Consider the following 24,002-nt stretch of genomic DNA (forward strand, 5'->3'; position numbering starts at 1 on the left):
CTGCTCATTGAAGACTTTTCTAAAAGGAAATGCTTAATCCAAAATGGCGTTTTAAGGGCTTGGATTAATGTCAATTTCAGCAAATATTCTTTCTTATGTTAAAAGAACATGGATCTCTGTCCGTGATAACTTCTGACTTTATAACTCAAATTTTAAGAGAGAGCTTCACTGCTAAGCTCTCATCTGTGTGGGTGTCACGGTTCGCTTGAGGACTCACACGCAGGACTCAGAGGCACAGTCAGTATTTATTACAGTTCCACCAGGTGTATATACAAACAGTGCAGGGGATAGTGCTATATACAAAGCGGTGACAGGGAAAAGGCTCCGGGGAAATCCAGGTAGGGAAAAGCCACTTGCTCCTCTTCTGACTCTCTCTCCAAACACTCACACAAAAAGGGAATCCGCTCGGGGAATGCAGAGTCGGGTCCAGGGGATCTATGTACAGAAGGAAACACACGTTAGAGGTTTTGCACAGGGAAGCAAAAGAGAACTTGCTCAGAGCCGGGCTGCACTGACGCGAGTCACACACAACGGTCCAGCGATGAGTAGAAGCCACTCCCTGGCTTAAATGCTGGCTGCACTGATGAGGCCCAGGTGTTTCCTCTTCAGAGGGGCGTGGGCCGAGGGCGTGAACCCACCATGAGTTCCGCCCTGGCGAGAGCGAGAGAGAGCAAGAGAGAGAGAGAGAGAGAGAGAGAACACTACTAGTCAGCGGCCTGCTGATCCCCTGGCCGTGACAGTGGGGTTCAAATCCCTTATTCAGATTAAGATTTTATGTGACATTACATTGGCAAAAATTACATTTACTTGAATAATGTGAGTATTGGAGTAAGTACTTGAGTAATTTTTGAATAACTTTAATTTTGTAATGTGCATATTTTATGAATAATGATGTTTCAATACTTTAATCTACTGAATAAGTAAGAATTAGACTTAATAATCTTTTTACTTTAAAAAGGGAAATTGTGTACAATCTTTTATTCTCCAAAATGCACATAATAAAAATGTTTTGGGGAATGTATATGCTTTTTAAAAACCAATTGCTTCTTACCTGATGCATGCTATAACTTTCAGCAAAACTGAACTACAATTTGTTAACAAGCTTACCAAATAAGAAATGTTTTGTGAATTTTCTTTGCAGAGCGACTGGAAAGCCGGCTGTTATCAAAGCCCACATGCCCTAAAAAGGAGGGCGCGCTGGCCAGTAATGAGTTCATCACTAAGTTTAAGATAAGAGTTGATCAGAATAGAGGCGATGATGAAAGTCTGGAGCATCAGTTGGAGGCTGCCAACCTGTCTGATGAATCGTTCGAGGACCAGACAGAAGTCAACGGACAAATATGATCACAGACATTTTAAAAACGCGAGTTGAGAGTTAAGGGGGAAAGATATTGTAATAAGTATATATTTGAATTGCACACTAAGATATAAAGTGATGGCAGCGAGCATAGTGTTGCAGGATTTAATTAAAAACACATCTGACTAAGACCAACTGAAATTTACAGTTGTGTATAATAAAGTTTATTCATGATTAATAAAACAAATCTGTAATATTTTTCTTTCTCTTTTGTCCATTTGAATCTCACTACAGCTTAAATAAAAGAAAAGAATGTGTTTTGAATAAATTAAACTCTATTCTCTTTTTTTTCTTTCTTTTTTTTCTTGGTGGGTTTTCTTTTGCAATCAAACGCAACATTATACAATTATATAGTATAGTAAGAAATATCCTTTAACTTAATTTAGTATTTGTTTTTTAATTTTTGTTTTTATTGTTTCCCCTTCAGTTTTGTGCTTATAACATGTTCTAATCTGACATATTATGCAGTAAATTATTTTTGCAATAACTTAACAGGCCATTGTGGGAGCCAACATTCACTTATCAAAGACATATTTGTATATTCTGTGGGCTGCTTTATGGTTGTGTCATTTAGAAACATAAGCCACAACAGACTTCCACCGGAGAGTACTTAAAAATGTATTTTTATGTAAAGATATTTTAATTAACTACTATATCAAGAGAGAACCTATTGTTACATGGATTAATTGTACAAACTGTAGAGAAATAAGTTTAAGCGTGCAACTTTTTATTCATTTTTAACTGTATTAATGTTTTTATGTTGATACAGCCGCCTCATATCTGTTTCCTGAGGGTTTTTTAAACCATGTACTCCATCTATGAGTAAGAACATGAATAAATTCCTTTCCAAATTTGTAGTTCTTTTTTCCAACTGTTTTTAGTATATATGTAACATTTCTTTACACACAAATGCAGGTATTCTTTTGCACCAAGACGTTAAAGAAATGCTAAGAAAAAATGAAAATACTACGTTGCAACCTGTGTGTGTGTGTGTGTGTATATATATCTGTATCTATATAGATATAGATATATATGTGTATTCGTACCCTTTTTTCATCATCTAGTTTCCTGTGCCAGATCTGATCCACTGAGGCAGACATGTAAAAAAACATGAACTAAAGCATATTTCTGTATATAAACAGGACTTTAAATCTTTATCAACAGCTACTTTAGAGGAAATTCTTCAATAAACTGCAACCAAAGGCTGAACTCAGAGGACAAAACCCAACCTGTTATAAATAGTGTGACAACAAACTTTCTCTTGTGTAAAGTTACAAATAGGAGTAATTATCCACAGGAGCTTTTATACATAATGAAGTTATAATTCGTCCTGTAGAAATTGTACATTTAAGCTATATAGTTCCCTCTGTGATAACTCTGTTTTGAATGCCTCTTATTAACTTTTATGCTTTTACAACCCACTATGAGCAAACACTCAGCAACAGTGGGAAGGAAAAACTCCCTTCATGAAGGAAAAAACCTCTGGTAGAACCAGGAAATCTGTCTAAACTAGTTGGGGGTTAGAGCAACAGATGCAAGTCTTCAGATCATTTGCAGTGTGACTGTCTTTGTGCACACTTTAACCTGATTCAGTTTTCTTATTTGTCAAAATGCACCATGGATAAAAACAAAACAAAACAAAACAAAACAAAATAGTAATGAAGGAGAATCCTCAGCAAAGATGAATTAAACAAGTTTTATTTTGATCAAATTTTACTTTAAGTAAAACACATCTTTATTTGATGACATTAAAGTCATCAAATAAAGACAGTTTTGATGGAGCTCCTGACCCAGCCCAAGCTCTCTATGAAGACGAGGAAAAACTCCCCAGGGGGCCAGATCGATGGGAAGAAACCTCGGGAAAGCCCATTCAAAGAGAGATCCCCTTTCCTGGGATGGCTGGGGGGGTTACAGGAGCTCCAAAAAAGCTCAATTTTTATTTATTTATTTTTTAAGATCGACCCATCCTATCTATTCCTGTCCAACAGAAAAAAGAAAGGAAGTTACCACAATGTATCACACTTGCATGATAAGGTGTGAATTGTGTGTTTGTGTGTGTTATCTTAGCCAGGGGTGAAGCTGGAGCTCCTCCAGTGTTGGGCGCTTCTCCGGGGCTGTAGTTAAACATGCCTCCAAGAAATTCCGGCAATCTTGAAAGAAAGAAAAGATCAAAAAGATGAAGATGATAGTTCTAGTGATCCAAGGCATCAGTGAATCTCGAAGTGTGAAGTTTTCTTACCTGTGGACAGACGCTTTTTGATGCTCAGTTCCTTTGCGAGGAACCTCTCGGTACTGAAGTCCCGTGCATGAAGCGCTTCATACAACACCACTCCCATTTGCCACACCGTGGTGGGTCCACACCTGTAGCAGCTCCTCCTGTACCACTCGGGAGGGGTGTGAAGAGGCGTGCCTAACAAACAGACACAATTACAATTTCTTCTAAAACAAAAGACACAAATTGTTACATCTGTGAAAAGCAGGAGCAGAATATGTTACCATAGAAGACGCGATACAGAGATCGCCGTTTAACAAAGCAGCTCAGTCCAAAGTCGATGATGCGAACTCGAGGCACATCTGAGCCGGTCTCAATCAGAATGTTTTCTCCCTTGATGTCCCGATGAAAGATGTGTTTATCCTCAAGTTCCTTTACAGCATCAACTAGTTGCTTCAGAATGACCTGGAAAAGATGAAAAACACAATAATGAGTTAATGCTTTTCTGCCTTGATTGAATGCTGTACAGTCCAAGGCTCTCCCAGTCAACCTACCTTGGCCTTGTCCTCTGGTAAAGTCCTTCCATTTTCTGCTTTGTATTTTTGCAGGTCCACAGCGGGGACAGGTCTCTCCAGCACCAGGATCAGCTCTTTGCCAAGGTCGAACCACTCCAGCAAGGACACAGGTGCTGATGTTCCCACTGACCCTTCTGCTTCACCTGCAAGTTTAAGCATAATGGCCACTTCCACCGAGAGCTTCTTCCCGCTTTCATCCTGAAATGTTACAACAAAGTGGATGATGAGGAACGCCGCATTCAATCCAGTAATGTAAAACTGATTCAAGTGTTGGACGCTTACCGCCACTTTGCAGTAGACTTTATTTTTGGGAATGTGTTTGATGGCAACCTAAAAGACACAGAGCATTGGTGAGCATTTCCTCAGTATGACATAATGAAAGGTGGAAACACAGCAGACGTCTCAGTTTACGATATTATCCATTATCTGCGTTACTGCCTGTCTTACTACCATCATCTGAACACTTACTGGAAAACGATCTTCTATCCGGTAGCCCGCAAACACTGCTCCGCAGCCTCCTTCTCCGAGCTGGTGCTCCTCCACATATCTGGCTTGGAATTCACCTGAACAGACAAAACAGCAAATCTTGTTTTATTACAGCTGTGACACAAGTTACTCTCCTCTGTAGCCTAAATGTTCCTTTTGCCCTTCCCCTGAATATAAAACCCAAGCTGCTTGCTACTTACGTTTTTGGTCTGCCACTGATTTTTTGCCCTGGTCCACATTCCTTTTTTTTTTCTTGGGTGGCTCTCTGTTGTCTCCCGTGGCCTTTCTTTTGCCATTTTTTGCACACACCTGTTTGTTGTTCAAGTCTGGAGATGTGGAAAACACCAAAAGCACATCAGCTCACTGGATGATAGACACAAACACTAAACACCAATATCTTAAACCTAGCAACCACACTTAATCTACCCCCTTATTCAACTAATTAGCCTACCTTTACCAGAGTCCAACAAGGAGGATGTTTTCTCCTTGTCACCGCTCATATGATCAAGCAGTTTAGCCCTCTTCGCTTTCTTTGTTGTGCCCTCTTCATCTTGCACAACCTTGCGTTTCACTCCTTTGACCACATCTGCGCTGGTGGAAGGACCAGCCTGGTCAGCGACCCTCCTCCTTTTTATTGGGGTCGTCTTTTCAGGACTGGCCTTTCTTTTAGCAGTCCTGCTCTTACAATCTATAAACGACAACAACACAGTGGTGAAAAAGAGTCCCCGACATCAGGACTGGAAGCAGTTTGATGGCAAAGAATTTGAAATTGCTTTTGCTTAAATTATCACAAGTTTATTCTTGGGATAAAAAAACTGACCAGTGCGAATTGATACTAGGTTCACTAAGTCTTAGATCTTGATGACACTTGTTGGTCTGTTTTTACTGTTGAGTCCAAGAATAAACTTATTACCTTATTTTACCAAAAGACCGGTAACCTTTCTTTGATTAGACATCTTGTATTAAAGCTATTTTCAATCAAACATATGATTCAATTGCTCTAAAAATGATTCACACAGTGTCAACATTTCTAGGATTTGTATTTTACCAGGATTTGATTTTATTATTTTACTTACCTTGATCTCCTGAATCTCTCTTATCGCCTGGAGTGGTCATTTTTCTTGTTTCCTCTTTCATTGTAATTTCGGAGACCCTTTAAAATCGAAAATGTAAACCGTAATGAGTTAATACTGACTTAATGTTCCTTCAAATGTGCACCTTTCAAATGCTTGACTTTTCTAACTGAATTCTGTAAGTGAGCTTTATAAGTAAACTGGAAACTACGGCAACACAACATAGAATCTTGCCTTTCAGTGACTTCACTGACTGCCAGCAGTTCAAAGTAGTTTACAGAAAAACACTGGCAGACAAAGCCATAATATTTCATATAATTCAATCATTTCATATCAATTAAACAGTTTCTTTCATTACCTTTCATCATTTGTATAAAGACCTCATGTATGGATGACAGTATGAAGATTTGTGGTTGACCACACACTAATAAACACAGTGTCAGCTACATTGTCATCTGATTTAAAGTATTTATTATGTACATTTAACTGTCATGGTACTGAGTCTGTGACCCAGTGTTTTGTGTTTGTTCATTTATATTCATTGATTATTCTTATGTATGTTTTTGGTTCTCTTTATTGTTTTCTTCTTGTGTTATATTCTTAGGCTTTAGGTTTCTGTTACTTTGCCTTGCCCCTGTGTCCCACGTGTCATGTCTAGTCACTCTTGTTTCCATGTTCCCCAATTTCTCCCCAGTCAGTCATGTCTCTGTGTCAACTCTGTGTCTTTGTAAAAGTCTCTTGTTTGCTGTTTTACTTTGATAGTCATGTGTGCTATGTTAGTGTTTTCATGTCTGTGAAAGCGTTTCACCTCTCATTCAAGAAGCTTCTTCAGTTCTCTGAAGAAATTGTGAACTGAAGAAGCTTCTCAGATGAGAGGTGAAACATCTTCAAGAAACTTAAAGAAGTCCAGATGCTTTTCTTTCCAAGCTCCTTAGACTGTAGTTAAACTTCACACACTGGACTTGTCAGTCACACATCCTTCGCCAGTAGGCATTCCCAGAATGATCTTTCCCCTTCTGACACTTAGAATGACCAAATATGTGCAAAATGGACAATTCAACATGCCACCATGTCAGTCTTTTATTAAATATGACATGGAACAAATGACTGAGCCATTAAATTTGTCACAAAGGTGTTCACCTAATTCCAGGCAAATGGAATAGACTTCTATGGGACCATAAGTCTTTTTGCACTTTGACATTTGTTTTACTTTTCTGATCTGTAACCTATAACTTTTATACTGTATGTGTTTTGATCATAGGAGTCTACGGGGACTTACTTACTTTTAGCACGTTTAGCAGTTGATGTTGGCTTCTTTTTCAGTACAAATTCAAATTTTATTTGTCACGTACACAGTCATACACAGTATGATATGTAGTGAAAAGCTTGGACAACTGCTCGTGACCTAAAGAAAACAAAAAAGGAAAAGGCTATGAATAAGATAGGAAATAAATATGAAAAATTAAAAAGGGTAAATTTAACTAGGAAGGAATAAAATATAAATTAAGGTTAAAAATGAAATAACTTTACAACACAAATTAGAATGAAGGGTAAATTTAACTGGGAAAGAATAAGATAAAATATATAAATTAAAGTTGAAAATAAAATAACTGTACAACAAAATACACAATATAGAACTATATAAGAATGTATGAAGAAATATAAATAAATAAATATATATATACACACAATAACAGCAGCTGTAGAAGTATTAACCGGAAATGAAGAATGTAGTGACCAGTGTTGTGCAATCCACATTATGTCTTCTGCAGTGCAAATATGCTTAAAGTGATTTAAGTGATGAAGTGAAAACAATGTCCAGAATGTCCAGTGTGTGTGTAAGAACTATATGTGTGGGTCAGTACTGTGTGGTGGTGTGATTGAGAGACCGTATCGCCTGCGGGAAGAAGCTCCTCCTCAGTCTCTCTGTGTTGGTCTTCAGGGAGCGGAATCCTTCACGATCTTCCTGGCCTTGGTCCAGCACCGCCTGCTGTAGATTGAGTGCAGGTCAGGGAGCTTGGAGCGGATGGTGCGCTCAGCTGACCGCACAACCCTCTGTAGAGCTCGTCTGTCCTGCATGGTGCTGTTCACGAACCAGGTTAAGATGTTTCCCGCCAGGATGCTCTCTATGGTGCACGAGTAAAAGCTCCTGAGCACCTTGGAGGGCAGTTGGAAGTCTCTCAAGCGTCTGAGGTGGTAGAGACGCTGACGGGCCTTTTTCACCATGGTGTTGATGTGACAGGACCATGACAGGTCCTGCGTGATGTGAACTCCGAGGTATTTGAAGCTGTCCACTCTCTCCACTGGGCACTCGTTGATGACGGGGGTCTGGTAGTTCCTCTCCTGCTTAGTGCTGAAGTCCACTATCAGCTCCTTTGTCTTACTGACGTTTAGAAGGAGGTTGTTCCTCTGGCACCAGTTCTCCAGATTCCTAATCTCCTTCAGGAAGGCCGTCTCGTTGTTATCAGAGATCAGGCCCACCACGACGGTGTCGTCAGCAAACTTGATGATGGTGGTGGAGCTGGTAGTGGCCACACAGTCATATGTGTACAAAGAGTACAGCAGGGGGCTCAGAACACACCCCTGGGGGGCTCCAGTGCTGAGAGTGGTGGAGGCTGAGACATGTCCGCCCATCCTTACTGCCTGTGGTCTGCCAGTTAGGAAGTTGGAGATCCACTGACACATAGATGAGCTGAGTCCCAGATGCTCCAGCTTGGTGGTGAGTGTGGAGGGAATTATGGTGTTAAATGCAGAGCTGTAGTCTATGAAGAGCATTTTAACATAATTCCCCCTTCTAGTGTCCAAGTGAGTGAGTGATGTGTGGAGGAGATGAGAGATGGCATCGTCTGTGGAACGATTTGGACGGTAAGCGAACTGTAGTGGGTCCAGTGTGTCTGGTAGTGAAGAAATGATGAAGTCTCTGACCAGGCGTTCAAAACACTTCATCACTACTGAGGTGAGGGCTACAGGGCGATAGTCATTGAGAGAAGCAGGGTGGGGTTTCTTCGGGACAGGAACAATGATGGACTCTTTGAAGCATGTGGGGATCACCGACTGAGATAAAGAGATGTTGAATATCTCAGTGAACACAGGAGCTAGCTGGTATGCGCAGTCTCTTAGGATACGACCTGGGATGCCGTCTGGTCCTGCTGCTTTCCTGGTGTTCACTCTTTTGAAGGCTCTCCTTACTTCATGCTCGGAGATGACGAGCATGTTTCCGGTGCTGGCAGTATCTTCCTGTCTGCAGCCGTTAGCGCCGCTAGCACTAGCATCGTTGGAGTCCTTAGCTGCAGCCTCGAAGCGAGCATAGAAAGTGTTCAGCTCGTCTGCCAGAGTCACGGCCGCGTTCGTCATACCGGTTGTTGGTGCTTTATAGTCCGTTATTGTCCTTAGTCCCCGCCACAGGCTCCTAGAGTCACTCTGTTGGAGTTGTGACTCTAGTTTCCTCCCGTAGCGCTGCTTCGCCTCTTTCACCGCCCTCCGCACGTTATATGACGCGGCTTTGTACGGGTCCATGTCCCCCGTCGTGAGTCCCGTGTTGTAGGCAGCGGTGCGGGATCTCAGAGCGTCGCGGATGGTTTTATCCACCCACGGCTTCTGGTTGGGAAACGTTGTGATAGTCTTTGTCTCCACGGTATCATCCGCTAGTTTCCCGATGAATCCCACAACCGCTTCCGTAAACACGTTGACATCATCATCGGAGCTGTTTCTGAACATGTCCCAGTCTGCGTTGTCGAGTGCGTCCTGTAACGCGGCCACCGATTGATCCGTCCAGCGCGCGACCTTCCTCTGAACCGGAACTTCCTGTTTCAGCCTTTGTTTGTATTTTGGCATGAGGAAGATGGCGGCGTGATCAGATTTGCCAAACGGAGGGCGGGATTGTGCCTTGTAGCCGTCCTTGACCGTAGTGTAGCAGTGGTCCAGTGTCCTTTCACCTCTGGTGGGGCAGGTGATGTGTTGATAAAAGTTTGGCGCTGCGCGTTTGAGGTTGGCGCTATTAAAGTCCCCCGTCACAATAAGCGCAGCGTCCCGGTGGTGTGTCTGGTGCTGTGTGAGTGCCTCATGCAGCTCACATAAGGCGGTGACCGTGTCCGCTTGTGGTGGAACATAAACGGCACTTACAATGACCGATGTAAATTCCCGAGGTAGATAAAAAGGACGACACATGATGGACAGTAGTTCCAGATTTGGTGTGCAGGAGCGTGTGAGAGGAACAATGTTCGCACTGTTGCACCAGTTGTTGTTCACCATTAAACACACGCCGCCTCCCCTTGACTTCCCCGAGTCCCGTGTCCTGTCCATGCGGTGAACCGAGAAGAACTCGGCCGGCTGGATGGCGTGGCCCGGCACCACTGGGTTCAGCCATGTCTCGGTGAAGCAGAGGAGATTGCAGTCCCGAATGTCTCTCTGGAACTTTACCCTGGCCCTGAGGTCGTCAAGCTTGTTCTCCAGTGACTGGACGTTGGCGAGCAGGATGCTAGGCAGAGGTGTGCGGTGTGCACGAGCTCTCAGCCTGTTCCTGACGCCGGCTCGCTTCCCTCTAGGCCGCCGCCGCTTCCCTTTGTTCTCCCTCAAGATCTCACTCGGCCAGCTCGGATCCGGAGTTAAAAACTTTGAATTGTGAGTACATTGTATACCAATAGAAACAAGAGTGTCACTGTCATACCTAATGTACCCAATGGTGATGATTTTGCCGATTTAGAAACGCTGAAAACTAACTTAAAAAACAAAGACAAAGAAAAAGTGGTCGGAGCAGTCGTGACGGCAGCCGACCTCACCGGCGCCAGTACTGGAGCTTCCTGCTCATTGAAGACTTTTCTAAAAGGAAATTGTAGATCATTGGTTAAATGATCACCAAGCAATATTTGTTGGTGCAGACCTGCCATAACTGTGGGGGACTAGTCCAAGCGGAATAGTATGGTGGGGGGAGATTTGTTCTTCCGGTGCGGTCTGTGTGTTTTGTCATGTGCTGGAGTACGCATTAAAGTTTTACAGCGGACTAACATCGAGAGTGATTATTGGCTCGTCGCATCACACGAGAGTGCTACATGGTGTCAGAAGACGGTACGGACGTCACGCCAGCGCGTATGTTTATATCCCTGTCGGGGTACCGCACTGCTTATTGTGCGCTGTATCGGATTAGCCGCTAAAGAAAAAACAAAAAAGAGAAAAGAAGTCGCCCCATCATGGCGGACGGATTTCGCAGACCTGACCCCCTGGTTTTTGATGAGAACATTGCCGAGAATTGGCGTGTTTTTGAAAGGGAGTATGATATTTTCATCGCCGCTGCTCACTCTGACAAGCCGGCAAAGACAAGGGCTTACATTCTCCTGAATATTGCTGGACCAGACGCCATTGAACGAGAACGCTCGTTCGTTTATGCTCCTGCCGTTCATGCAGCTGGTGCAGATGGAGAGATACTCACTGCTGCTGAGTCCAGAGAGGATCCAGAGTGTTTGAAGGCAAAATTTCGAGAAATCTGCAATCCTCAACACAACAGGACGATGGAAAGATAGATTCCACACCAGAAATCAGAAGCCAGGTGAGACACTTGAATCATTCATCAGTGATTTAAAGATCAAGGCTAAATGTTGTCACTTTGGGGACCTCACTGACGAGATGCTCAGTGATCGTATTGTCTGTGGTGTCATTAGCGACACGTTGAGAAAGGCTCTGCTAAGAGACAGCGAGCTAACACTTGCTAAAGCTATCTCGGTGTGTCGAATACACGAAATGACTGAAAAAAACAGCAAGACACTAGCAACACAAGCTACCAGTGTCGACGCAGTAAAGCCCATTCTGAACAGCAAGCACAAGCCTAAGCCCCTTTCATTCCCACAGACTGTCACCAATTGCTCCAATTGTGGAGGCAGCCACGCGGCCAAGCGAGACAAGTGTCCAGCATTTGGACAACAGTGTCACAACTAGGGATGGGTATCGTTTAGGTTTTATCCGATACCGGTGCCAAATCGGTACTTTTGAAACGGTGCTGGTGCTCAAACGGTGCTCAAACCGGTGCTTAAAGAGTGGAGAACACAAAATTGGTCCAAAAACCTTTCATGTTCAGCTGTTTTTTTGTAAAAAAGATAACAATGTTAGCCTTTTCTGCAGCTATGGGGCATATATGGTATCACTCTTGGCTGGAAGCAGTGCTTAAACAATGGAAAAAACACAAACTTTGTCCAAAACCTCTCATGTTTAACTGTTTTCCACTTTTTCTTTGGTCATTTTAGCCTTTTTGGCCAGGGTGAAGGGAGTATCTGCCATCAAATAAGAAGACAGCCGCATGTAGCTATGATGAGGTTTGCTAGTTCACTTTACATGCATTAATGTAATAACGTGGTTAGCCTACTCAACGTAAATTATACACGAACAACATTAAGCTACTCACGCAGAGAAGAACGGCTGCTGCTGCCATCATCATCCGTCATCATTTCTGCTACACTGGCAGGGCTAGGGGCCAGGACTCTCCTCTTCGGGTTTTTGGGGGATATTGCTAACTCCGGGTCAGATAACAGGCAACCCACGCACAGTAGATGCGCTCGGTGTGAGGTCTCGCAGCAAACTATCATACGGCGCATTTCTGGGCTTTTAAAAAAAACGCTATGCGTCGCCAGGTGTTTCATCGGATTTGAGGTGTTACCTCCTTTGACAGTATCACAGTATCAGCTTAAAGCACTTGTTGCAGGCTGCTGAGTTTGCATATTTTGCTGTGAAGTACAGCAAGACTTTTGACCGTTTCGCCTTGGGCATTTTTAATCTGTAGCTCTGCTCTAAAAGAACGTACGAACCTGGAACCGCCTACTATCCTCGGAAACGTAAAATGATTGGCTAGAATCTAAAGTGTATCACAGCTCAGGAAAAAAAAGCACCGAAATAAAGCACCGAAATGTTCGCTGCTTTTCGGTCTGGTTACTACCTTTTATGTCAGAACCGGTGCCATCATGGCACCGGACACCGGTACCCATCCCTAGTCACAACTGTAAAAAACTAAATCACTACAAAAGCTGCTGCAAGTCTAAACCACGCAGCCATCACAGAGCCCCTAACAGACAGACTGCAAGGCGGCTTGTGAACGAATTAACAGTGAGTGAGCCACCACTTCAAGATGAAACGTTTTACGTGGATGGTGTAGAGCTTGACAGACAGATTGACTGCATCCACGCTAAAGCTAATAAAAAAGATGAGGGATTTGTCACAATACACATAAATGGCGTGCCCACAGAGATGAAAGTAGATACGGGAGCGAAATGCAATGTCCTGTCACTCAAGATTTTCGAAACAGTGAATGGCGGAAGACAGACTGTTAAACAAGAGAATCCTGTGAGCCTTGTTGCCTATGGAGGCACGAGAATTCAGACCACTGGAACTGTTACACTCCCTTGTTGCTTAAAGAAGCAGTGTCACACGTTGCCTTTCTTTTTGGTGGATAGAGAAGTGCAACCGCTGCTAGGATTTCGAGCATGCATGGAAATGGGCATTGTGAAAATGAGCCCTGAGGTCCACCAGATCAGCACAGAAAGCAGCACAGATTTTAGCTCCCACATATTCACACAATACCATGACCTGTTCAGTGATGAACTGGGGGAACTTCCAGTCACATACTCAATGATACTAGACCCTGATGTACAGCCTGTGGTCCGTCCAGCCCACCGCATCCCCGTCGCGATGCAAGAAAGAGTCAAAGCTGAACTTGAACGCATGCAACGCATCGGCGTTGTAACACCAGTCACCGAGCCTACTGACTGGGTGTCCTCAATGGTGGCAGCACACAAGAAAGACAAGCATGAGATCAGACTGTGCATAAATCCAAAAGACCTCAACACAGCACTGAAAAGACCCCATCACCCAATGCGCAGCGTTGAGGAAGTGGCAGCACAGATGTCAGGAGCGACAGTGTTCTCAGTGCTAGATGCAAAAAACTCCTTCTGGCAAATACGGCTCGACGAGAAATCCTCAATGCTGACCACATTCAGCACCCCATTTGGGCGATACAGGTTTCTGCAGATGCCCTTTGGTATCAACTCAGCCAGTGAGGTGTTCCAGCGCTCCATGGAACAGCTGTTTGCCGGTTACCCGTGCTCGGTCATTGTGGATGACATCATCATCGGAGGACACGGAGTGGCCGAGCATGATGCCAACCTGAAAAAAGTGCTGACACGTGCTCGAGAGATCAAACTCAGGCTAAACCCTGACAAGTGCAAATTTCGCCTAGATCAAGTGTCATATGTGGGCCACATCTTCACAAGGGACGGTCTAAAAGCAGACCCCAGAGCTAGGAGTGTTATTTTTTGGCCAGCAATGTCAAAAGACATCGCAGAAGAGCTGCTCTCTTGCACTGTGTGTAACAGCACTAAGACACATCAGCAGAGAGAACCGCTACAACTGCACCCTGTTCCAGACCTCCCATGGTCAATGGTGGCTGCTGACATTTTTACCTGGCATGGAAAACAATACCAGGTCCTTGTAGATTCCTAGTCAGGATGGATTGAGATTGACCTTCTCCGTGACTTGACCACAGCGGCGGTCATTTCCAAGCTAAAGAGACACTTTTCAGTTCATGGCACACCGCACACGCTCCTCACTGACAATGGCAGACAATACACTAGTCAACAGTTTGTTGATTTCGCAAAACAGTGGGACTTCACCCATTCAACCAGCAGCCCAGAGTTTCCACAGTCAAATGGTCTTGCTGAGAGAGCGGTGCGCAGTGCAAAACAGCTCATGGAAAAATCTCACCGAGATGGAACCGATGTGTTTCTTGACCTCCTAAACCTTAGAAACATTCCCCGTGACACACAACTAGGCTCCCCTGCTGAACGCCTCATGTCTCGTCAGACACGCGCGGGCATTCCTGTGTGCAGCAAGCTGTTGGCACTCATTGCAAAAGACACAGGACAGATCTGTGACCGACTTCGCGACAAAAGACTCAGACTGAAGCGTCACTATGATAAGTCCAGTCGCACGCTACAGCCGTTGCAAGAAGGACAAGTGGTCCGCGTGCAGACAGAGAAAGGCTACGACAAGCTGGGAATTGTGGAAAGGAAGAGCAAGGAGCCACGATCCTACATCATTCAGGTCGATGGAAGAACCTACAGGAGAAATCGCTGCCACATCCTCCCAGTGGCAGAACCACCTCCACCACCACTCCATGACTATGACCCTGAGTGCCAGGACACTAACCATTCTACAATGGACAGTTCCACACTCACACCGCAATCACACACACGCTCAAACGAAGATTCACAAAACACATCCTCTCCTCAGCCCCAACCTGCTGTGCAGGTGCCCGGCCAGAACATTGTGAACCAGACACCATACACTACACGTGCAGGTCGCATCTGCAGACCCAACCCAAGATACACGTAAATGGAAAACACTAGGATGCCTTAGGTGTAATCAGTTTGTTGTCAGTATGTTGAAATATGATGCTTGCTATTTGCATTTTTCATAATTGCTGTTATGTTGAGGTGTGGGGTTACTCCGAGCAAAAAACATTGTTAAGTTAAAGTTGTGTTAAGAAGCACTGTTTAGAGACTTGTGAGTGAATTAGTTTTGTTAGGTGCTACCAGCTAAATGGGGAGGATGTAGATCATCGGTTAAATGATCACCAAGCAATATTTGTTGGTGCAGACCTGCTATAACTGTGGGGGACTAGTCCAAACGGAATAGTATGGTGGGGGGAGTTTTGTTCTTCCGGTGCGGTCTGTGTGTTTTGTCATGTGCTGGAGTACGCATTAAAGTTTTACAGCGGACTAACATCGAGAGTGATTATTGGCTCGTCGCATCACACGAGAGTGCTACAGAAATGCTTAATCCAAAATGGCGTTTTAAGGGCTTGGGTTAATGTCAATTCCAGCAAATATTCTTTCTTATGTTAAAAGAACATGGATCTCTGTCCGTGATAACTTCTGACTTTATAACTCAAATTTTAAGAGAGAGCTTCACTGCTAAGCTCTCATCTGTGTGGGTGTCACGGTTCGCTTGAGGACTCACACGCAGGACTCAGAGGCACAGTCAGTATTTATTACAGTTCCACCAGGTGTATATACAAACAGTGCAGGGGATAGTGCTATATACAAAGCGGTGACAGGGAAAAGGCTCCGGGGAAATCCAGGTAGGGAAAAGCCACTTGCTCCTCTTCTGACTCTCTCTCCAAACACTCACACAAAAAGGGAATCCGCTCGGGGAATGCAGAGTCGGGTCCAGGGGATCTATGTACAGAAGGAAACACACGTTAGAGGTTTTGCACAGGGAAGCAAAAGAGAACTTGCTCAGAGCCGGGCTGCACTGGCACGAGTCACACACAACGGTCCAGCGATGAGTAGAAGCCACTCCCTGGCTTAAATGCTGGCTGCACTGATGAGGCCCAGGTGTTTCCTCTTCAGAGGGGCGTGGGCCGAGGGCGTGAACCCACCATGAGTTCCGCCCTGGCGAGAGAGCGAGAGAGAGAGAGAGAGAGAGAGAGAACACTACTAGTCAGCGGCCTGCTGATCCCCTGGCCGTGACAGTGGGGTTCAAATCCCTTATTCAGATTAAGATTTTATGTGACATTACATTGGCAAAAATTACATTTACTTGAATAATGTGAGTATTGGAGTAAGTACTTGAGTAATTTTGAATAACTTTAATTTTGTAATGTGCATATTTTATGAATAATGATGTTTCAATACTTTAATCTACTGAATAAGTAAGAATTAGACTTAATAATCTTTTTACTTCAAAAAGGGAAATTGTGTACAATCTTTTATTCTCCAAAATGCACATAATAAAAATGTTTTGGGGAATGTATATGCTTTTTAAAAACCAATTGCTTCTTACCTGATGCATGCTATAACTTTCAGCAAAACTGAACTACAATTTGTTAACAAGCTTACCAAATAAGAAATGTTTTGTGAATTTTCTTTGCAGAGCGACTGGAAAGCCGGCTGTTATCAAAGCCCACATGCCCTAAAAAGGAGGGCGCGCTGGCCAGTAATGAGTTCATCACTAAGTTTAAGATAAGAGTTGATCAGAATAGAGGCGATGATGAAAGTCTGGAGCATCAGTTGGAGGCTGCCAACCTGTCTGATGACTCGTTCGAGGACCAGACAGAAGTCAAACGGACAAATATGATCACAGACATTTTAAAAACGCGAGTTGAGAGTTAAGGGGGAAAAATATTGTAATAAGTATATATTTGACTAAGACCAACTGAAATTTACAGTTGTGTATAATAAAGTTTATTCATGATTGGTAAAACAAATCTGTAATATTTTTCTTTCTCTTTTGTCCATTTGAATCTCGCTACAGCTTAAATAAAAGAAAAGAATATGTTTTGAATAAATTAAACTCTATTCTCTCTTTTTCTTTCTTCTTTTTTCTTGGTGGGTTTTCTTTTGCAATCAAACGCAACATTATACAATTATATAGTATAGTAAGAAATATCCTTTAACTTAATTTAGTATTTGTTTTTTAATTTTTGTTTTTATTGTTTCCCCTTCAGTTTTGTGCTTATAACATGTTCTAATCTGACATATTATGCAGTAAATTATTTTTGCAATAACTTAACAGGCCATTGTGGGAGCCAACATTCACTTATCAAAGACATATTTGTATATTCTGTGGGCTGCTTTATGGTTGTGTCATTTAGAAACATAAGCCACAACAGACTTCCACCGGAGAGTACTTAAAAATGTATTTTTATGTAAAGATATTTTAATTAACTACTATATCAAGAGAGAACCTATTGTTACATGGATTAATTGTACAAACTGTAGAGAAATAAGTTTAAGCGTGCAACTTTTTATTCATTTTAACTGTATTAATGTTTTTATGTTGATACAGCCGCCTCATATCTGTTTCCTGAGGGTTTTTTAAACCAATGTACTCCATCTATGAGTAGTAAACATGAATAAATTCCTTTCCAATTTGTAGTTCTTTTTTCCAACTGTTTTTAGTATATATGTAACATTTCTTTACACACAAATGCAGGTATTCTTTTGCACCAAGACGTTAAAGAAATGCTAAGAAAAATGAAAAATACTACGTTGCAACCTGTGTGTGTGTATATATATCTGTATCTATATAGATATAGATATATATGTGTATTCGTACCCTTTTTTCATCATCTAGTTTCCTGTGCCAGATCTGATCCACTGAGGCAGACATGTAAAAAAACATGAACTAAAGCATATTTCTGTATATAAACAGGACTTTAAAGTCTTTATCAACAGCTACTTTAGAGGAAATTCTTCAATAAACTGCAACCAAAGGCTGAACTCAGAGGACAAAACCCAACCTGTTATAAATAGTGTGACAACAAACTTTCTCTTGTGTAAAGTTACAAATAGGAGTAATTATCCACAGGAGCTTTTATACATAATGAAGTTATAATTCGTCCTGTAGAAATTGTACATTTAAGCTATATAGTTCCCTCTGTGATAACTCTGTTTTGAATGCCTCTTATTAACTTTTATGCTTTTACAACCCACTATGAGCAAACGCTCAGCAACAGTGGGAAGGAAAAACTCCCTTCATGAAGGAAAAAACCTCTGGTAGAAACCAGGAAATCTGTCTAAACTAGTTGGGGGTTAGAGCAACAGATGCAAGTCTCAGATCATTTGCAGTGTGACTGTCTTTGTGCACACTTTAACCTGATTCAGTTTTCTTATTTGTCAAAATGCACCATGGATAAAAACAAAACAAAACAAAACTAAATAGTAATGAAGGAGAATCCTCAGCAAAGATGAATTAAACAAGTTTTATTTTGATCAAATTTTACTTTAAGTAAAACACATCTTTATTTGATGACATTAAAGTCATCAAATAAAGACAGTTTTGATGGAGCTCCTGACCCAGCCCAAGCTCTCTATGAAGACGAGGAAAAACTCCCAGGGGGCCAGATCGATGGGAAGAAACCTCGGGAAAGCCCATTCAAAGAGAGATCCCCTTTCCTGGGATGGCTGGGGGGGTTACAGGAGCTCCAAAAAAGCTCAATTTTTATTTATTTATTTTTTAAGATCGACCCATCCTATCTATTCCTGTCCAACAGAAAAAAGAAAGGAAGTTACCACAATGTATCACACTTGCATGATAAGGTGTGAATTGTGTGTTTGTGTGTGTTATCTTAGCCAGGGGGTGAAGCTGGAGCTCCTCCAGTGTTGGGCGCTTCTCCGGGGCTGTAGTTAACATGCCTCCAAGAAATTCCGGCAATCTTGAAAGAAAGAAAAGATCAAAAAGATGAAGATGATAGTTCTAGTGATCCAAGGCATCAGTGAATCTGGAAGTGTGAAGTTTTCTTACCTGTGGACAGACGCTTTTTGATGCTCAGTTCCTTTGCGAGGAACCTCTCGGTACTGAAGTCCCGTGCATGAAGCGCTTCATACAACACCACTCCCATTTGCCACACCGTGGTGGGTCCACACCTGTAGCAGCTCCTCCTGTACCACTCGGGAGGGGTGTGAAGAGGCGTGCCTAACAAACAGACACAATTACAATTTCTTCTAAAACAAAAGACACAAATTGTTACATCTGTGAAAAGCAGGAGCAGAATATGTTACCATAGAAGATGCGATACAGAGATCGCCGTTTAACAAAGCAGCTCAGTCCAAAGTCGATGATGCGAACTCGAGGCACATCTGAGCCGGTCTCAATCAGAAATGTTTCTCCCTTGATGTCCCGATGAAAGATGTGTTTATCCTCAAGTTCCTTTACAGCATCAACTAGTTGCTTCAGAATGACCTGGAAAAGATGAAAAACACAATAATGAGTTAATGCTTTTCTGCCTTGATTGAATGCTGTACAGTCCAAGGCTCTCCCAGTCAACCTACCTTGGCCTTGTCCTCTGGTAAAGTCCTTCCATTTTCTGCTTTGTATTTTTGCAGGTCCACAGCGGGGACAGGTCTCTCCAGCACCAGGATCAGCTCTTTGCCAAGGTCGAACCACTCCAGCAAGGACACAGGTGCTGATATTCCCACTGACCCTTCTGCTTCACCTGCAAGTTTAAGCATAATGGCCACTTCCACCGAGAGCTTCTTCCCGCTTTCATCCTGAAATGTTACAACAAAGTGGATGATGAGGAACGCCGCATTCAATCCAGTAATGTAAAACTGATTCAAGCGTTGGACGCTTACCGCCACTTTGCAGTAGACTTTATTTTTGGGAATGTGTTTGATGGCAACCTAAAAGACACAGAGCATTGGTGAGCATTTCCTCAGCATGACATAATGAAAGGTGAAACACAGCAGACGTCTCAGTTTAACGATATTGTCCAGTATCTGCGTTACTGCCTGTCTTACTACCATCATCTGAACACTTACTGGAAAACGATCTTCTATCCGGTAGCCCCGCAAACACTGCCTTCCGCAGCCTCCTTCTCCGAGCTGGTGCTCCTTCACATATCTGGCTTGGAATTCACCCTGAACAGACAAAACAGCAAATCTTGTTTATTACAGCTGTGACACAAGTTACTCTCCTCGGTAGCCTAAATGTTCCTTTTGCCCTTCCCTGAATATAAAACCCAAGCTGCTTGCTACTTTACGTTTTTGGTCTGCCACTGATTTTTTGCCCTGGTCCACATTCCTTTTTTTTTTTCTTGGGTGGCTCTCTGTTGTCTCCCGTGGCCTTTCTTTTGCCATTTTTTGCACACACCTGTTTGTTGTTTAAGTCTGGAGATGTGGAAAACACAAAATCACATCAGCTCACTGGATGATAGACACAAACAATAAACACCAATATCTTAAACCTAGCAACCACACTTATCTACCCCCTTATTCAACTAATTAGCCTACCTTTACCAGAGTCCAACGAGGAGGATGCTTTCTCCTTGTCACCCGCTCATATGATCAAGCAGTTTAGCCCTCTTTGCTTTCTTTGTTGTGCCCTCTTTCATCTTGCACACCTTGCGTTTCACTCCTTTGACCACATCTGCGCTGTGGAAGGACCAGCCTGGTCAGCGACCCTCCTCCTTTTATTGGGGGTCGTCTTTTCAGGACTGGCCTTTCTTTTAGCAGTCCTGCTCTTACAATCTATAACGACAACAACACAGTGGTGAAAAAGAGTCCCCGACATCAGGACTGGAAGCAGTTTGATGGCAAAGAATTTGAAATTGCTTTTGCTTAAATTATCACAAGTTTATTCTTGGGATAAAAAAACTGACCAGTGCGAATTGATACTAGGTTCACTAAGTCTTAGATCTTGATGACACTTGTTGGTCTGTTTTTACTGTTGAGTCCAAGAATAAACTTATTACCTTATTTTACCAAAAGACCGGTAACCTTTCTTTGATTAGACATCTTGTATTAAAGCTATTTTCAATCAAACATATGATTCAATTGCTCTAAAAATGATTCACACAGTGTCAACATTTCTAGGATTTGTATTTTACCAGGATTTGATTTTATTATTTTACTTACCTTGATCTCCTGAATCTCTCTTATCGCCTGGAGTGGTCATTTTTCTTGTTTCCTCTTTCATTGTAATTTCGGAGACCCTTTAAAATCGAAAATGTAAACCGTAATGAGTTAATACTGACTTAATGTTCCTTCAAATGTGCACCTTTCAAATGCTTGACTTTTCTAACTGAATTCTGTAAGTGAGCTTTATAAGTAAACTGGAAACTACGGCAACACAACATAGAATCTTGCCTTTCAGTGACTTCACTGACTGCCAGCAGTTCAAAGTAGTTTACAGAAAAACACTAGCAGACAAAGCCATAATATTTCATATAATTCAATCATTTCATATCAATTAAACAGTTTCTTTCATTATCTTTCATCATTTGTATAAAGACCTCATGTATGGATGACAGTATGAAGATTTGTGGTTGACCACACACTAATAAACACAGTGTCAGCTACATTGTCATCTGATTTAAAGTATTTATTATGTACATTTAACCCTTGTGTGGTGTTCATATTTTTGTTACTCAGCCAGTGTTCATGGGTCTGGTGGACCCGCTAGAGTTTTGGCTTTCCAAATTAACACTATCAAAAATTTTATGTTAAATTACTCAACAGATATTTACTTCATCCCAATTACAAGCCATATGAACAGCAAACATGGTTAATTTTTTCCCTTTACCTTTGTTAGATCACATTTATGAATTAATGTGCTTCTCGTTTTTTTTTTATTTTTAGAAAATGTTATAAAAAAATGAATAAGTTATAATCAAGTGGAGTGAGTGGAAAGACACATGTGAAGCAATATGTTTCACAACTAAATGGGATCAGCTGCTCATCAATGGTGACATTAGGCCCAGGGTTGTAAAACAGGGGGAGGTGGTGCACCCACTTATCCCACACTGTCCTGATGGCAGCTAGCTTGTCTCTCTGCCGTCGAGCTGGTCTGTCGTCTCGGTTATCAAAACGGATAATCCTGGAAATTTTGTGGAAGTTTTCCAGAGACATTGATGCACGGAAAGGTTCGTGCCGGTTTCTGCATCCCACAGGGATTCTGTGGATTCCCCTTTGGACCTGAAAACTCCTGCAAGGATAAGAACCCCAAAGTAGGCCTTTGGGGTTCTTAGATGAATTTGGTCCATCTACTTCCACCTCTCTCCAAAAACACACCTCCTCCTAGATTACTGCAATCCAGAATAATTTTCTGGATGGAATCTGGGATGAAAAGCTAAAATGAAGACTCGATGTCGTGCACATGAGTAACTGTCAGCCGTGTTGGCCCTGGCTTATCACAGTAACAGCTCTGCAGGGTGGCTCATTTCTTGGGCAAGAAGACCATTCAATTTCACCAGTTATTGACATCCATATTTCTTCACTTGCTGTCTGGTGGGCTTGTTCTGGTCCTGGAGCTGGCTGCAGATGGGGTACTCGTCTTCGTTTTGTTACTAAATGGTGCTCAACCTCATCCTCTTCTTCAAAGTCACTGTCAGACTCTGAATTTTCAGAAATGTGAAATATTCTGAAACCTCTTTGTCAACATCATCATCCGAAGCTCCTCTCTCTTCCAAAATCAATTGGATGGCCCTCGCAGCAGATAATCTTTTGCCATCTTGATCAGTTGTGATAAAGAACCACACTGGCAAAGTCTTATTTATAGTTTTATGCCCCTAATTAGCAGGTGGGACAGGGTATGAGAAAATAAAATTTGGATCCCTCAAGAAAGAGGGTAAAATGTGTGGGAATGTAAGAGCAGACGGTGTTGGTAGTTGAATTTTCAACAATGTTGCAACTTTGTGCAGGAGGGGAAGAAAACACTATCAGCAGCACCAGAAAGGAGGAAGACAGAGTGTGGGAACACAGGACCTGTACTTTCAACACTTTTATTAGACCTGGGTCCAGTGGACCCGAACACCTTGTATGTAATGTAAATGCGTGGGGGGAGGTACAGTATGAGGTCATTGAAAATTAGTTCAGATTTATGTTCTTCACAGAAAATAAGCCAAAGCCAATGAATTTCAGGTTGAAAAAATAATTAATTGTTTAATTTTTCTTTTGAGAAAAACTGAAAACGGGTCTCACAGACCCGAACACCATACAAGGGTTAACTGTCATGGTACTGAGTCTGTGACCCAGTGTTTTGTGTTTGTTCATTTATATTCATTGATTATTCTTATGTATGTTTTTGGTTCTCTTTATTGTTTTCTTCTTGTGTTATATTCTTAGGCTTTAGGTTTCTGTTACTTTGCCTTGCCCCTGTGTCCCACGTGTCATGTCTAGTCACTCTTGTTTCCATGTTCCCCAATTTCTCCCCAGTCAGTCATGTCTCTGTGTCAACTCTGTGTCTTTGTAAAAGTCTCTTGTTTGCTGTTTTACTTTGATAGTCATGTGTGCTATGTTAGTGTTTTCAATTCTGTGAAAGCGTTTCACCTCTCATTCAAGAAGCTTCTTCAGTTCTCTGAAGAAATTGTGAACTGAAGAAGCTTCTCAGATGAGAGGTGAAACATCTTCAAGAAACTTAAAGAAGTCCAGATGCTTTTCTTTCCAAGCTCCTTAGACTGTAGTCAAACTTCACACACTGGACTTGTCAGTCACACATCCTTCGCCAGTAGGCATTCCCAGAATGATCTTTCCCCTTCTGACGCTTAGAATGACCAAATATGTGCAAAATGGACAATTCAACATGATAGTAAGAAATATCCTTTAACTTAATTTAGTATTTTTTTTTAATTTTTGTTTTTATTGTTTCCCCTTCAGTTTTGTGCTTATAACATGTTCTAATCTGACTATTATGCAGTAAATTATTTTTGCAATAACTTAACAGGCCATTGTGGGAGCCAACATTCACTTATCAAAGACATATTTGTATATTCTGTGGGCTGCTTTATGGTTGTGTCATTTAGAAACATAAGCCACAACAGA

At 42.2% G+C, this 24,002-nt stretch overlaps 2 protein-coding genes and 2 long non-coding RNA genes across 4 annotated transcripts; all 4 read right to left on the bottom strand.

The window, feature by feature from the left end:
• Positions 1–226: 226 nt before the first annotated feature.
• LOC120742342 (serine/threonine-protein kinase pim-2-like) lies at positions 227–6,023 on the bottom strand. Its single transcript, XM_040045618.1, has 10 exons — positions 5,707–6,023; positions 5,082–5,318; positions 4,831–4,956; positions 4,613–4,707; positions 4,427–4,474; positions 4,124–4,342; positions 3,854–4,034; positions 3,597–3,767; positions 2,404–3,507; positions 227–651 (listed from the first exon to the last, which is right to left on the bottom strand). The coding sequence occupies exons 1-9, from the start codon at positions 5,744–5,746 to the stop codon at positions 3,416–3,418; spliced, it is 1,209 nt and encodes a 402-aa protein (XP_039901552.1). The 5' UTR covers positions 5,747–6,023; the 3' UTR covers positions 227–651; positions 2,404–3,415.
• A 9,685-nt stretch (positions 6,024–15,708) lies between these two features.
• On the bottom strand, positions 15,709–17,897 carry LOC120742222. Its single transcript, XR_005697821.1, has 2 exons — positions 17,800–17,897; positions 15,709–16,133 (listed from the first exon to the last, which is right to left on the bottom strand). It is a non-coding gene; the product is annotated as an uncharacterized LOC120742222 (long non-coding RNA).
• A 902-nt stretch (positions 17,898–18,799) lies between these two features.
• Positions 18,800–20,027, bottom strand: LOC120742243 (serine/threonine-protein kinase pim-2-like). The gene is made up of 6 exons (XM_040045428.1): positions 20,004–20,027; positions 19,818–19,865; positions 19,515–19,733; positions 19,245–19,425; positions 18,988–19,158; positions 18,800–18,898 (listed from the first exon to the last, which is right to left on the bottom strand). The coding sequence occupies exons 3-6, from the start codon at positions 19,692–19,694 to the stop codon at positions 18,870–18,872; spliced, it is 561 nt and encodes a 186-aa protein (XP_039901362.1). The 5' UTR covers positions 19,695–19,733; positions 19,818–19,865; positions 20,004–20,027; the 3' UTR covers positions 18,800–18,869.
• Positions 20,028–20,659: 632 nt separating this feature from the next.
• On the bottom strand, positions 20,660–21,390 carry LOC120742228. The gene is made up of 2 exons (XR_005697824.1): positions 21,099–21,390; positions 20,660–20,711 (listed from the first exon to the last, which is right to left on the bottom strand). It is a non-coding gene; the product is annotated as an uncharacterized LOC120742228 (long non-coding RNA).
• Between the last annotated feature and the right edge of the window lie 2,612 nt (positions 21,391–24,002).

Source organism: Simochromis diagramma, unplaced genomic scaffold (assembly GCF_900408965.1).
Source record: "Simochromis diagramma unplaced genomic scaffold, fSimDia1.1 OVJJ01000079.1, whole genome shotgun sequence".
Lineage (NCBI taxonomy): Eukaryota > Metazoa > Chordata > Actinopteri > Cichliformes > Cichlidae > Simochromis > Simochromis diagramma.